Here is a 14,305-nt window from a genome sequence, read left to right as displayed (position 1 = left end):
ACCTGTCATCATGCTACTGTCTTTAAGGGCTCCCGTAGCCGTATGTGATCCAAGAGTTTGGGCACCTCAAGGATCCTGCCCTCTTCTGTAGTCCTCTCGACTACAGCTCCAAGTCTCCCCACCTCTTCTCTAGAGGCACATGAGCACTCATGGCACAATCGTCATCAGTCTCGACATCCTTCTCTGCCTTTGCTGGAGCAGCCTTTGAGTCAGAAGCTTCTCCCTTGCCTTTCTTCTTGGGGCACTGAGAGGCATAATGTCCCAACTCCCCACAGTTGAAGCACTTGACCTTGGAGATGTCTTTCTTCTTCCTCTTTTGTAGCCCCTGTTGTCCCGCTGATGCGAGAGCTGCATCCTCCTCCTCCTCCTTGATTCAAACTCCCTTACCGCTACTCCCTGCCTTGGTCAATCTCTTGAGCTCTTCTTGTCGAAGAGCTACCCACATCTCCTCCCAACTGGGGAGAGTTGCTTTGCCCAAAATGCTTTGGACAAACGTCTCCCACTCCTCGGAGACTGCATTTAGGGCAATCCTAACCATGAACTCTGGATCCGATGTAGACCCCACGGAAGTAAGTTGGTCGCGAATCCCTTGCAACCTGAGAAGGAAGGGATCTATCTCCTCTCCTTTCTACATCTGATACTGTCTTAGTTGATTTTCTAATAGCATCTTCCATTGCACGGAAGAGCCCTAATACAAGGTGGTCAGGGTTTCCCACATCTCCCTTGCTGTGTTCTTCTCAGCAATGTGTGGTACTACATGATCTTTGACCCTGTCTAGGATCATGCACTTGGCCTTAGCCTGGGCCTCCTCGTATTTCTTCAATGGATCAACGTCGACCGGTTCAACAACAACCTTCAAGGCATAGTCCTTGATGCGATGTTTGTCTAGGATTGTCAGGATCTTGGCCTTCCAGATGACAAAATTGGATGCTCCGTCCAATCTGTCCGGATCCTTCAACCCATTAATTGCCATCTCTTCTCTTCTCTAGACTCCCTCTGAGTCCTGATTTCCCTCTCGGAAATCCTCCGGCCAACTGTCGAATCACTCTCCAATCCTCCTTGCCACTGCAACTCAGATCTAGATTTCTTGGCTAGAAATCTGTCGAGGTAGTGCTTCCCTCTACCTTGGTTCCATCTCCTTTGACACTGTTCTACACTGACAAAAACGACGTCTGACTAGTTCCTCAAATCAAAATTTGCACAGCTCCCTTAGCCTTGGCAACTCGAAGAATCTGAGCCCTTTAGGCTCTGCGCAATCTCTGCGTGGGCTGAATCTGCTCCTCCCGGCCAACTGTGTCAATCTTTCCTGGCTCAGAAAGATGACATGGCTCTGCGTGAGCTTGATCTGCCCTTCTCTGCCTCTGCGCTGGTCCTGATGGCTGACGCAGCTACTGCGTGGGCTCCTCCCAGTGATTGCGTCTTCCACTCCAGGCTCAGAATGCTGACGCAGGCACTGTGTGAGCCTCTGCGTCACTCCTTCTGCCTCTTCGGCTTTGGAATAACGATGTCTCTCGGGACAACTGCTTCTCTGTTGCAAACTGTCCGATTTCTTGGCTGGTGTCTTCAGTCGCCTATGATCTGCAATCGCTCTGATACCATGTGAAAATTTCTGAATCTACAAATCAGAAACCCCTACTGCAATTACTGGTTTACAATCTCGTACTTGTTCTTTACATTAACAAGCTATTTGATTGCATAAACATCTAAGTAAACATTATTGCAGCCTTCACAAATATACAGATCATGCACTGAAATAAATAGAGACAATAACACAAGGGACACCGTTATTTTTGGACAATCGTCCCCGGAAAAACCCAATTCGGGAAAACCGGTGTAGCATATAGAGGGTTTGTATTATTAAGCAGATTCGTGAATATAACTAGAGTGCCAGAAATGGCTCACCCAACAGAGAATATCCTTGGCAGTAGTACCTCTATCCGGAGACAGATATTCTGACAAATCTGCAACCAGATGATCAACCCCACAGTGACTCTGACTGTTCCTTGTACTGGACAGTGAAAGCTGCTCCAAGCACTGCTCTGGAACTGTGTCACCCTCTCCGGCTGATCTTCTCTCAGTCTGCCCCACAGAATCTCCCCAGCACTGCATCTGAAGCCCAGCGTTAGACTCTATGACTCTCTACACTGCCTGCGTCAACCTCTACGACCTTCTGCGTCCTCTGTGTCAACCTTTCTAGGGCCTGCGCTACCTCTTTGCTATGTATTCTAAAGCCTCAGATGGAAATTCCTTGTTGAACTGCCCCTCACTGCAACTCTGATAACTAACTCGATTTCTTCAACAAACCTCACCTCAGAAAATCGAATTCTTTGATCAATTGATGTGTCTCCAACTAACCCTCAAGCCTCCTAATATATTTTTCCTGTTGACGAATCAACGACCGAGATTAAGTCCCTAATCAACGACTAAGATTAGAACTAGCTTGATCCTCTTCACTTAGAACTTTCTCACCCATTTTATATTGATACACATTAATATTTTTATTTTCCTAAGTTTAGACTTAGGGACACATTAAAAATATTAATGATTTTAATCAATGTTGTTAAAATCGCGATTGGGATTTATTCGCGCCGGGAAAAAAGCGGAAAAAATCGTAAAAATCGGGAAAAAAGCGGAAAAAATCGGGAAAAAATCTTTTGGCACAAAAATATTCATTTTTTTTCATTTTTTTTCAATTTTTTTAATATCTAAACCATCTACAACATAAAATAAATACATTGACACATAAATATGATAAAAAAACTAATATATAAGATGTTTAATATCATTTCTAGCGCTAAAATCACACATAACATTGAATCATGTCCTGAATAGTAAGTCCTGAGTCCCAACTCAGCCTCAAAATATCAACAAAAAATATGATAATGTATCTCATCATGTCATAATGTCATATACAATAAAATGAAAGTCTAAGACTCTAATCCTATTGATTTCCTCTGCCCTTCTTGCGAGAAAATGTCACTGCTTTCTCTTTCCCCCTAGATGAAGATGCTGGTGCCTGTGGTGGTGGAAATGGCAGTGGAGTCTGACGTGCTCTAGAAGCTGAAGGAGTAGCTGTAGAAGTAGCAGCTACTGTAGGTAGACGGAGACCACGTCCTCTACTGGTGGTAGTGGTAGCCCGGGTAGGCGGTGTCACCTCCTCCTCCTGCTCCTCCAACTCCTCCTCCTCCTGCTCCTGCTCCTGCTCCTCCTCCCCCTCCTCCTCCCCCTCATCCTGCACTAACCAATCCTCAGTGGGATCCATGAGAGGCCTCTCGGTCTCAACCCTCCATTCAGCAGTGGTGTCAATCCCATCCAATGAGATGGCATCCATATCAGGTGTCTTCTCTAGTTGCCTCACCCACAATCGAAGATTGTAGTAGACATAGACCATGTCATTAAGTCTACGGGACTCCAACCTGTACAAAGTTCATGAAATAATAATTAATAATTAATATTATAAAAAAAAATATTGTTTAATGAATTCAAAAATTTATTTGGAAATTTGCAATATTTTAAATGTTTAAGTGTTAACCTATTGCGCTTCTTGTTGTGTATTTTTTCAAATACACTCCAATTGCGCTCACATCCCGAGGAGCTGCATGTTTGGCTGAGGATGCGTACAGCAAGCTTTTGCAAAAGGGGTACTCTGACACCATACATCTTCCATCATGCGTCTACAACAAAATTACAAATAAAATTTTAAATAAACATAAGAAAAAAATGGAATTTGAAGAGACAATGAAATTTGAAACAAAGTTACAAAGTACAAACTAAAAAATACCTGGCATTTTAATCGTCCTATCAATGACAGCCATCTCAAAGCCAAATGTGCCACCTGACATCTTATATGTCTCAATTTGTCTAGAGATCTCTATACGTTGTTCTGGAGATCTCACCATCTTCTGGACACAGGTTAATAATCCTTCCACGACCTCAGTATCAAAATCAAACCCACATGCATAAGAAAATGCAGGGTTCAGGAAAAGCCCAGCAGCATGAATGGGACGATGGAGTGTGTTGTTCCATCGCTCATCAATGACGTTCCATAGAAGGAGTTGTCTCTGGAACCCATCATCTCCCTTGTCATCATAGTAGGACCGAATGGCTTCTTTGGCCCTGTCCATGGCTTCATACAAATAGCCCATTGCGGGCTTCTCACCATCTACCAACCGAAGAACCTTTACCAAAGGTTCAGTGACAGCGCACACCTCCTGCACTCCCGCCCAGAAGTCTTCTTGGTATGAAACAAGTTTGCACACGGCCTCTCCTTCTGGTTTGCGGCTCATTGGCGAAGAACGCCACTCCTCTGAAAGAAACATTCTCTTCAAATCCCACATAGATTTCAAGAGGGATTGAAGAGATATGAAACTCGTCGCAAACCGTGTAATGGCGGGGCGCACCAACTCTTTGTTGTTGGTGCATTGTCTCATCAAGCTAAGCACAGATGTGTGATTGTAAATAAATTTTGTGATGCTTTTTGATGAGTCAACAGTCTCTTTGACAAAGGGAATTTTCCCTATGTCCTCTAACATCAAATCAATACAATGGGCAGCGCAAGGTGTCCAAAATAAAGTAGGATGCCTGTCCATAAGCATTCTACCAGCAGCAACATAATTTGCAGCATTGTCCGTTATGACTTGGACAACATTTTCTGCACCCACCTCCAAAATAAACACATCCAGCAAATCACATAAAGTTCTTGCATCTTTGATTTGATCAGTTGCATCAACAGATTTGATAAACATAGTCCCCTTGGGACAACTAACCAAGAAGTTTATAAGGGTTCTCCCCTTTTGGTCAGTCCAACCATCTGACATAACAGTGCATCCTGTTTGTGCCCATGATGCCCTAAAATCCTCCAATCTTTGGGTGCAGTCACGCTTTTCATCTTGAAGAAGCCGGCCTCTGAAATCATGAAGAGAAGGGATTTTGTACCCCGGGCCAACACTGGCAATAGCATCAACAGTAGGTTGGAAAAATGGATTATTCCTTACAATGCTGAAAGGAATATCACTCCAGAGGAGAAATTTTGTCATCAACTTGTCAGCTTGTTGTTTTTCATTTCTTTTTAGCATTGAACCGATAGTTGGTTGTGCACCAGGTGTGGTTCGAGGAACAAAAAATGATGATGCAGCTACCGGATTGACTGACGCTGCAGTAGAACCAGTGCCACTTGGCCCACTTCCTTCAGCTGACCTTTTTAGTTGCCTCAAAAGTTCTTCTTTGGCCTCTTTAGTGTGCTCTAATTCTCTTCATTCGGGTGGAATTTCTCTAAACGATTTCTGGGTCTTGGAGATCTCATGTGCCTTAGCCTCTCCACCAATTTTCAAGGCTAGAGCACATTCGATGCTACCCAAAATCAACAACATAATCATCCATGTGTGCGCATCATATTTTCCCACCTCCCACCCACAGCTTCCTCCATTTGTTTGGATTTGCCTTCGCTTTGGGATTCGCTACATGAGTAATCATATAGGCAGGCATATTTATATTTACTTGATGATATGTTGGTTGCACTGGCTTTATGATTACACTTAATAATAGCTTCGTCATATGCATGTTAGGGTAGGATGCATTGCATGATGAGTTTTGCATTAGAACTAACCGCATATGATGTTTCTCATGATAGATTAGATTGCATTTAAAAAATAAAAATTGCATATTTTATTTCTTGTTGGTTTATGTGCTAACATTAAGCATGGGTGATCATAAGACACCATGAAAAAACATGCTGTCCCGTGGCTTTGATCTTTGACATGTGCAGATAACAAGGCTACAATGACCAAGAGATTGATGGAGTTCTCGTGACCTCCCGTTCAAGTAGCCTCGTCCACTTCTTCGAGAGATCACATCCTAGTTGGAGCCAGATGTTACCCACCACTTTGTGGGTGATATCTGCAGGAGAAATTTTTCTCCGTGATGAACCTTAGCGGACAACCAACAATCCCTTGCAGCCTCATACTAGCTTGTTGTGTCATTTCTCTGCCACCTGAGCTAGCCATGTGGTCCCTCACCCACCTGTATTGATCGTATGTTTGAAGGTGGGCCTCCCAAATCTAAAGGTATGTCTTGTCATTTGGTAACTGAGTATTCGGTTTACTTATCATGGATACTTCTAGTATGGGTTGATGGGGGATTTGGTGGAAAGGGTGGGCTTAGTTTGTGCTCTTGTCCCCTTGATCTCTTTTGGATGTTACCCTTGGATCTTAGTCCTGCGAGATCTCCCTTGTTGACCATTTGGTTCTAGGATGGTATTACTTGGGAAACCCTGACCGTGGGTGTGTGGCCCTGCTCCTTTATCCACATATATTAGTCCCTTTCTACTCACTATACCCCATTCATCATTTCTCCCACCTAGGTCCACATAGGGCCACCCTCCCTATCCCCTTGCCCCCACCTTGGCTCAGGCTTGGAATGATGCCCCGGAGGTTGAAGCAGTTAAAAGAAAAAGAAAAAAGCATAATTGGCCACATTTAAGAGGAAATTGTACCACAGAATGCAAAAGATGGTCGGGACAAAATAATTAGCACGTCGACAAAAACAAATACATGAGCTCTACCCCAATCCATGGTCATCACCCTGGTTAAATAGGCCCTAGATGTGCCTCCTTTATCATTCAGGAACCCATGATTGTCCCAACCCCTAGAGGGCAATGAACCGCCCTACCTAAAAGGGGGTAATCATTGCTATATCTCACACATCATGCTCTTGTCCTTTGAACCTCGAGCAGTTAATTAAAGAAAATTCATAAAAGGTAAAAGGCATGCAAAGAAGGGTGGAAAAATTAAGGTTGAGGCACCTCGTGTACCACGATTACTCCCTCCTACACATTACATACCCAGGTGTGGGCTTCTCCTTATCTAGCTACCCCTATGCCCCAATATGTGGCCCAAGTTGCCCCTCTCATTCCCTACTCCATTCCACCTATTTACCACTTGCCACCCCCATTAGAGGGATGTACCTTGGACATACTATCCCCTTTAAGGGCTAAAACCACCTAATAAGGTACTTGGTTAACCCCCTTTGGAGCTTGGAAACACTAGCACATGCCAAAGCCCACTACGGAAGGGCATGCCATTATGAAGTGCCCACTTTGTGATCCATGATTTGTAAACTCTTTATGTAATTATTTTAATGACTGGTTGTACTGGAAGCCTAGGGGATGCATTGGATCTTACGCAGGATTATAGGGGGTTTCCATTTGGGTTTGTCTCCCTATACGGGATCCTAACCCCCAAAGGTCTACATTGGCACGTATAGGGCGTGCATAGAGAGTCATTCGCCTCCACAACATCAGAGAACACTCCACGGATCTTCATCGATGCTCAGAGACTACTAGTGAATCAGTGATCCACTTTTGGGATGATGGTGATATGCTTGGTACATTATGCCCAGCAGGCCCCCACAGGAGTCCCACACTCTTAGCAGGTGTCCTAGGACTCGTACGATGTCAGGGCAGCATTCATTCCACCACTCGAACCCTTGCAGAGGATCTACAGGTATCTCTGATTCATATGGAGACCCGTCGGCTCATTAATGTGCCCTTAGACCCATTAGGAGCACCACAGGTCTGCTACTTGGAGAACAAGGGGCCACCCCCTTGTCCATCATATTCTTAGGAATTTATTCCTCAATATGGCGCTTCAGGACATTATTAGGCCTTTGGAGGCCCCATGACATGGACATATTATTATTTGGCCCCTTGTGAGGCTTATTTTTACACTTGTGAGCTAGTTTGGTGGGCTTGTCACTGATAGGGGTTTTATTTGCACATTATTTTATCATTAGGGGCTAATGTAGGCCCATAGTCTAATTCGAACTCTTTATGAGGCTATATATTGATGTTAGATGCATTCATTTGGATCATCACTTGACTTGGGATCTCTCTAATCATAGAGAACTTCACATTTTTTGGAGATGGATGAATTTTGACGTATGGATTTTGGCTATTTATCTCGTCTTGGAGCTTTGTCTTGTAAAGGAAATGCTGGTTGGATATACTCTATAACATTGTAAGTAAATCTTGATGTTGTTATTCTTGTTGCTGTATACTGCTAAAATTAGGGCTAGTTGTTGCATACTCAAAATGTGGAATTGAGCATGTTTTAGCTAATTTTATGTATGGGCCAATGCTATATGAATGAAATGTCCTAGAGATTATTTGTTTTGATAAGCTTGCATCGTTTGCTTTGAAGCATAAATGCTTGAAGGTCACTTTTCTTTTCTTTCTCTCAACATTGGATGAAGTTGACTTTCTGGGCCTCCTTTATCAAGAAATGAAATTCTTACTCATCATCATCCTCGATTGCATATCCCCAAGTGAATTAGGCATTGATACCTAAAAAGGGTGGTCATCTCCTTCACTTTTTTCACCATTTACCACTTTTCCCAGGTCTAGCCCTCAAAGGTCACCTCGAGCATCAATTTCCTGGGAAGACCCGAGGAAAAACTTCGATCTCCTACAGGCTACTGCGCTAGTGGGTCCCTTCTCTCTCCTCCAAATTTGAGGCAATTCTAACAGTGGAATCTCCGGAAATCCCAAGCCCTAGCTCTAGGATCGAATTTTGCCTAAGCATCCCCAAGGCTAGACTTGAATAGGATCAATTTAACCTTTCGAAGTAAATATTATTGTTTGGTACTTTCCCTTCACCTTGTCCAGGATAGGAACATCATTGGTTGCTACATTCCATCCTCGAAACTAGACTACACTCCCTGTGATCCCACTTCTCAATAAAGATTATTTGTCAAGGACCATTTGGGAATCCAAGCTTCCCAAGGATTATAGGGATTGAGAACCTCGTCTATAAGCCTATTCGTTCTCCCTCAACCATTCAATCCTCACTCCTTACCCCTGGAGGATCAAGTCCCTTGCTTAAAGAGCAAGCAAGTTCCATTCCTCACTCCGTCCTTGGGAAAGGGTTTCCAGGGTCACTTTCCACCTATCCATTGACATATACTTTACAAGTGATCCCTACACTACTGGGTCTCCTCCCATTCGTGAAAGTTCGTAAAGAGCAGGGAGACTTAGCTGTGGTGACAGTGGGCTAAGCCTCCATAATTGCCCTTAACCTAGAAGTTGCCCTCTTAAGAACCCCTTATAGGTCCCTTGCTGGTTTGAGTGGTAACAGGCACCGCAGTGCCATGGACTGGATTCCTGACCAGTGCAATCTATCCATTGGTCTTTCAACAATTTTAGGCACCGCAATGCCACGAACTAGATTCCTTACCATGGCAATCTATCCATTGGTCTCTCAACAATTTAGGCATCGCAATACCATGGACTAGATTCCTGACTAGGGCAATCTATCCATGTGGGAATAAGATGGGCTCAAGATTTCAGCCTCTCTAGGTACCATCAGGCTTACTAGCTAACCATCAACCCAAAAATCCAGGTGCATGTCAGAGCTCAATGACCAATGCCACCTTTCCAACTTTGGGACCTAAACATCAACGCAAAGTGGCGGCCATATGTCTTCCTAGGCAATGCTTCACTCACAAAGCCTCAACTCTTCTAGATTTAGCAGATCAAGGATAGCCAATCTCTCCCAATCAAACTGATTGGTAACCATCATGCCATCAACACCTTTGAGAGATTCACCTGTACAATCACAACCCCAATTAATAATATACTTTCACATGTACATAATCAAATACAAACCTCTGTGTTCTTCCAAACACCTTGATGTTGCTTCTCAACTTTTCATAATAGGACTATCAACCGAATCTTTGACAAAATATTCCTCAATCTTACACTTTCTTTTCCTACTTCCCATGTAGCAACATATCCTCCGAAATTCATTCTTCAATTAAAACCAAGCTATGCCCTCCCTCTCAACCAGGGAGTATCTTTATCCAGACTACCTCTTAATCTTAGGGAGATCTCTTCTATTCAGGGCTCCTTAGGGAGATCAACGTCTTCTTTTCAACATCAGAGAATCTTTCGTGGCTTCCAACTATTTCATCAGAGTTATTATTATCCTCATCATGCTTATCACATCAACGATCATCTTCACCATATTGAAGATTGTGTACCTGCACAACTTAGATAGCAAGTACAACTTAAACTATAGAAGCATGAAGTTAGCCATATCAGCATCACGGAAGCATTTCAACTTTATACATATCAAATACCCAAATTTAATTACAAGCAAGAGACATATACTCTTCAAGATCTTGCTAGGGACTTTGTCATAAACCCTAGACCACATCATAATCAACTTTCATTACATCTAGGGTTTCAATGTTTCTTTTAAAGATGTGTCATACCTTACTACAACATATAGCAAACCCTAGAAACAATTCAAGCAAATATAGATCTTCAAGGTATCTAACAACTTTCATAATTCATATGTTAGATTTCCTCTAGGGTTTCATACAAGTCCTAGATTTCATAGAAAATAATTAATCAAAGTCAATCACAGCTTAGTCATTAACATGGCCAGCTTCCACTAGGGTTAGTTGCAAACCCTAGATTTCTGATCAATCATCAATCCCAACCAAAAACTCGGATTTCAATAATCTTACACAAATCTCAAATTATTATATTGTTATCATACATCATAGAGTTTTACTTCTACTAAGGTTTAACTCCAAAACCCTAGAATTCCATTTCCACAATATCAACAATCATTAAATAGATCTCAATTTGTTATATCACACATACTAGAGAATTTAATTCCTACTAGGGTTTAACTACAAAACCCTAGATTTCCAAATATCATCCTAGAATCTCAAACAAGGACTTATATCAAACCCTAAGACTTATGACCATCAATAACTAGGTCAACACACATATCTCGGAATTCATAATCATACATAAGCATATCATATGTCCGACAACATTATTACATTAGACATACATTGACCTAGACCAAGCTAGGGATTCTACCAAAAGGACATATCTACATATACCTAGGGTTTCATCATCATGCAAAGGCATTTCATATCATGTGTTAGTTAAACCCAACTTTACAAATATCAATAGAAGTTTAGACATATAACAAACTTGATTAGACTAGGGTTTGATAAGACAAACACACACATACCAAGGAAATCATATTATAAGGTTCTTGCTTACACATTCCATCAAACCCTAATGGGTTAGGATTTCAACATAGGAACATAGCAAACCCAAAAATTACCAAAACTTCAAAGGTTTGGGATTTTAGACCTTATCATTCAATCCTAACGAGTTAGGTTTTCTAGATCATACCAGAATCCCAAACATGACATCTTCAATAAAACTTCAAATAACATTTCACAATAACCCTAAGCAATTTAGGGTTTCGGTCATTCATATTGGCATACCCTTAACTGTCTAGGGTTCTACAAAATCAGTGGAGAATATGAATGGGGTGGGTAGATTTATCAAGTGATGAATCACCCAAAACAAGAATCATTATGATTCAATATAGCTAGACATAACAATGTTAGTAATAGATTGTCAAATGAATAAACCTTTAATATAAAGAAATCAATGTATTGTAGTTTAAGGCATACCTTTGTTTCTAGACCAACCTTTTCTTGGGTGGCTCTCTTCAAACTCCTTGAGGATATAGCAGATGTTTTCCTAATCAAGACAATAGAGGGAGAATGGTGATTAGTATTAATATAATCAAAACTTAAACAAGTACATGAAACCAAAAACTGAAAGGAGATGAGATACTTATCTTTGGGAGTTGTTGGGGGCTCCCTCCAAAGCTTGAGGGATACCTATAAACTTATAAAACAAAAGAAAATGTCTTTTCCAAAAACATGTTAAAACCTATAAACATTACAAATACAAAATAGAATATCTAAGACTAAGAAGCAAAGGACTTAATAGTGTAAGTCCCTTATATCAGATTCTTTGAGTTTTGCTTTCTTTGGGTCTCCTTCTTTAGCAATGTTAGCATGATCTCTATCTCTCTTCTTTTTCTTTGGATTGTCGGAATAGTCACTCTTGTAGTGACCCTTCTTATGGCATTGGTAGCATTCTATCTTGGACATGTCAACTTTCTTCCTTGGTCCTTTTGATTTCCTTCCTTTGATTGGTTTATTTAAGGTTGCTAGTGATGATCACAACAATAATGTGCATCCACCAACTGTGGAAGGAATTGAAGTGCTTGACGCAGATGTCCACAAGGAAGAGTTTACAATTCGCTACTCAGAGAACCCTGAAGTTAAACTCTACAGTCAAGAAAATACAAATCTTGTTCATCTGGTGAACACCAATCAGGATATTGATCATGAAAAGGACGATTGTCATCTAACTGTATTGCATCCATGCTCAGAAGTTACAGCCAATAGTTTTTAATCGTCGGACAAGGCTCTGAATGATAATGAGTCTGAAAAATTTAGTAACAAGGGTTTAAACCCATGGGCTAGTATTGTTATCTCTGATCTTTTGAAGGTGCTAAAGAAACAAATGTTGATGTACAAAGGAAAAATGCGAGCAAGAAAAATTACAATGAGAAAGGGTTGATCATTCACGATAAGTTTCTTGTTGATTTTAATGAATTTCCCCAAAATGAAAAGCTTCCTAATCAGTTGATGGAATACATGCAATTTCTCAGTGATTTTTCTGGTGGGACGCAGTTTTCTGCAAGCAGTTGCTAGGGCATGATAGCGTCAGAGATCATTAGAAAAATAGCACAAAGATGGAAACTCAAGATGTCTCCGAATTATCTTCCTGATTAGAAGAAGAATTCGCATGCTTAGCAAGTTCAGCGTCAACAGATGTTTGGTACATTGATAGCGGGGTTTCAGCCCATATGATTGGAGTGTGAGAATATTTCTCGAGCTATCAAGAAGAACAAATGGACTTCCAGATTACTATGGGAAACAGAACAAAGTGTACTCCAGTAGGGAGAGGCACCATAGCATTTCAGATGGAAGAAGGAACCAACATTCGAGCCACCAACGTTTTGCATGTGCCTAGGTTAGAAATGAATCTAATTTCAGTGTCCCGGTTACAGGACAAGGGATACGATGTATACTTCATTGAAAAGAAAGTATATGTCAAACATCCAAGATGGAAGAAGAAGAGATAAATTGGAGCTCGAAGCAATAGACTGTATAGGTTGCAGCTTGAGTCTCCAATGGCATTGATAAGCAACAACCATAATGGTGAAAAGGAACTGAATGAATTATGGCACAGATGAATGGGACACTTACACCATGGAGCATTGAGGATGCTCAGAGTGACTGTTACAAGAGTTCCAGTCCTTAGTACTGAGCATGATGATTTATGCAGACGATGCATACTAGGGAAGTACACTAAAGCAACTTTTTCCAAAAGCAACAATAGAGCAGAATGTGTATTGGGATTGATACACTCATATATCTGTGGTCCAATGTCCACAACAAACTCTTAGTGGTGGCGAATACTTTGTCACCTTTATTGATGATCACACTAGAAAAACTTGGATCTATTTCTTAAAGACCAAGGATGAGGTCTTTGATCAATTAAGAGAGTTTAAGGCTCTCGGTGAAAACATGACAGGTAAAAAAATAAAGGTATTGCATTCAAATAATGGTGGAGAATATACAGACAAAGACTTCACAGATTTCTGCGCAAAGGAGGGCATCAAAAGAGAATGGACAACTCCATATAACCCGGAGAAAAATGGAGTAGCAGAGCGGAAAAATAGAACTATTGTTGGGGCAACAAAAGCTATGTTGTATGATCAGGACTTGCTTAGATTCTTGTGGGCAAAGGCTTGCAACGCAATGGTATATATCTAGAATAGAACTCCTCACAGAGCATTGGGGAAGAGAATGCCCGAAGGTGTCTTCACTGGGAAGACACCGGAAGTAATTCATCTCAAGATATTTGGAAACATGGCATATTGTCACATTCTAGACGAAACGTAGTAAACTGGATCAGACTGCAGAAAAGGGGTACCTCGTAGGATATAGCGAGACCTCAAAGGCATACAAAATCTACATTCCTAACAGCAGGAAGATTTTAGTGAGACGGGATGCGAAGTTCATGGAGGATAGAGCCTTCAGGAAATCTCGAGAGATGCCAACAGAAGGTCAGTCAGTAGATGTTCCATTAGTCCAGTAGCAGCAGGGGTAGCAAGGAGGACAGGCACGAGGACAGACACCTGGATTGAGTATAGTGACCAGTACTAGCATTTCCTCAGAAGAAAGAAATCCAACTAGTTCTCAGCAGATGGAACGACAGGACCAGGAGGAGGAGTTGATTGAGCCTCCCACCACTAGTGGTAGTAACAGGGAATTACGACAGACGCTGAGGGACACAAAGGAGTTTGTTGGAGCTCCTAGAACCAAGAAGAGGCAACGTAGACAGCCTGACAGA

General features: G+C 41.7%; 2 protein-coding genes across 2 annotated transcripts in view; one reads left to right on the top strand and one right to left on the bottom strand.

Moving 5' to 3' along the window:
• LOC149219297 (ADP-ribosylation factor 1-like) overlaps positions 1 to 14,305 on the top strand; it is a 245,672-nt gene that overhangs the window by 139,595 nt on the left and 91,772 nt on the right. The window lies entirely within an intron of this gene.
• LOC149219298 (uncharacterized) lies at positions 2,935 to 4,221 on the bottom strand. Its single transcript, XM_089384311.1, has 2 exons — positions 3,533 to 4,221; positions 2,935 to 3,416 (listed from the first exon to the last, which is right to left on the bottom strand). Exons 1-2 carry the CDS (start codon positions 3,658 to 3,660, stop codon positions 2,942 to 2,944), a joined length of 603 nt encoding a protein of 200 aa, XP_089240437.1. The 5' UTR covers positions 3,661 to 4,221; the 3' UTR covers positions 2,935 to 2,941.

Source organism: Pinus tabuliformis, chromosome Q (assembly GCF_031772625.1).
Source record: "Pinus tabuliformis cultivar Carrire ecotype Pingquan chromosome Q, CPIR1, whole genome shotgun sequence".
NCBI lineage: Eukaryota > Viridiplantae > Streptophyta > Pinopsida > Pinales > Pinaceae > Pinus > Pinus tabuliformis.
Note: the sequence above shows the minus strand (reverse complement) of the source record. Positions and strands in the feature narration are given on the sequence as shown.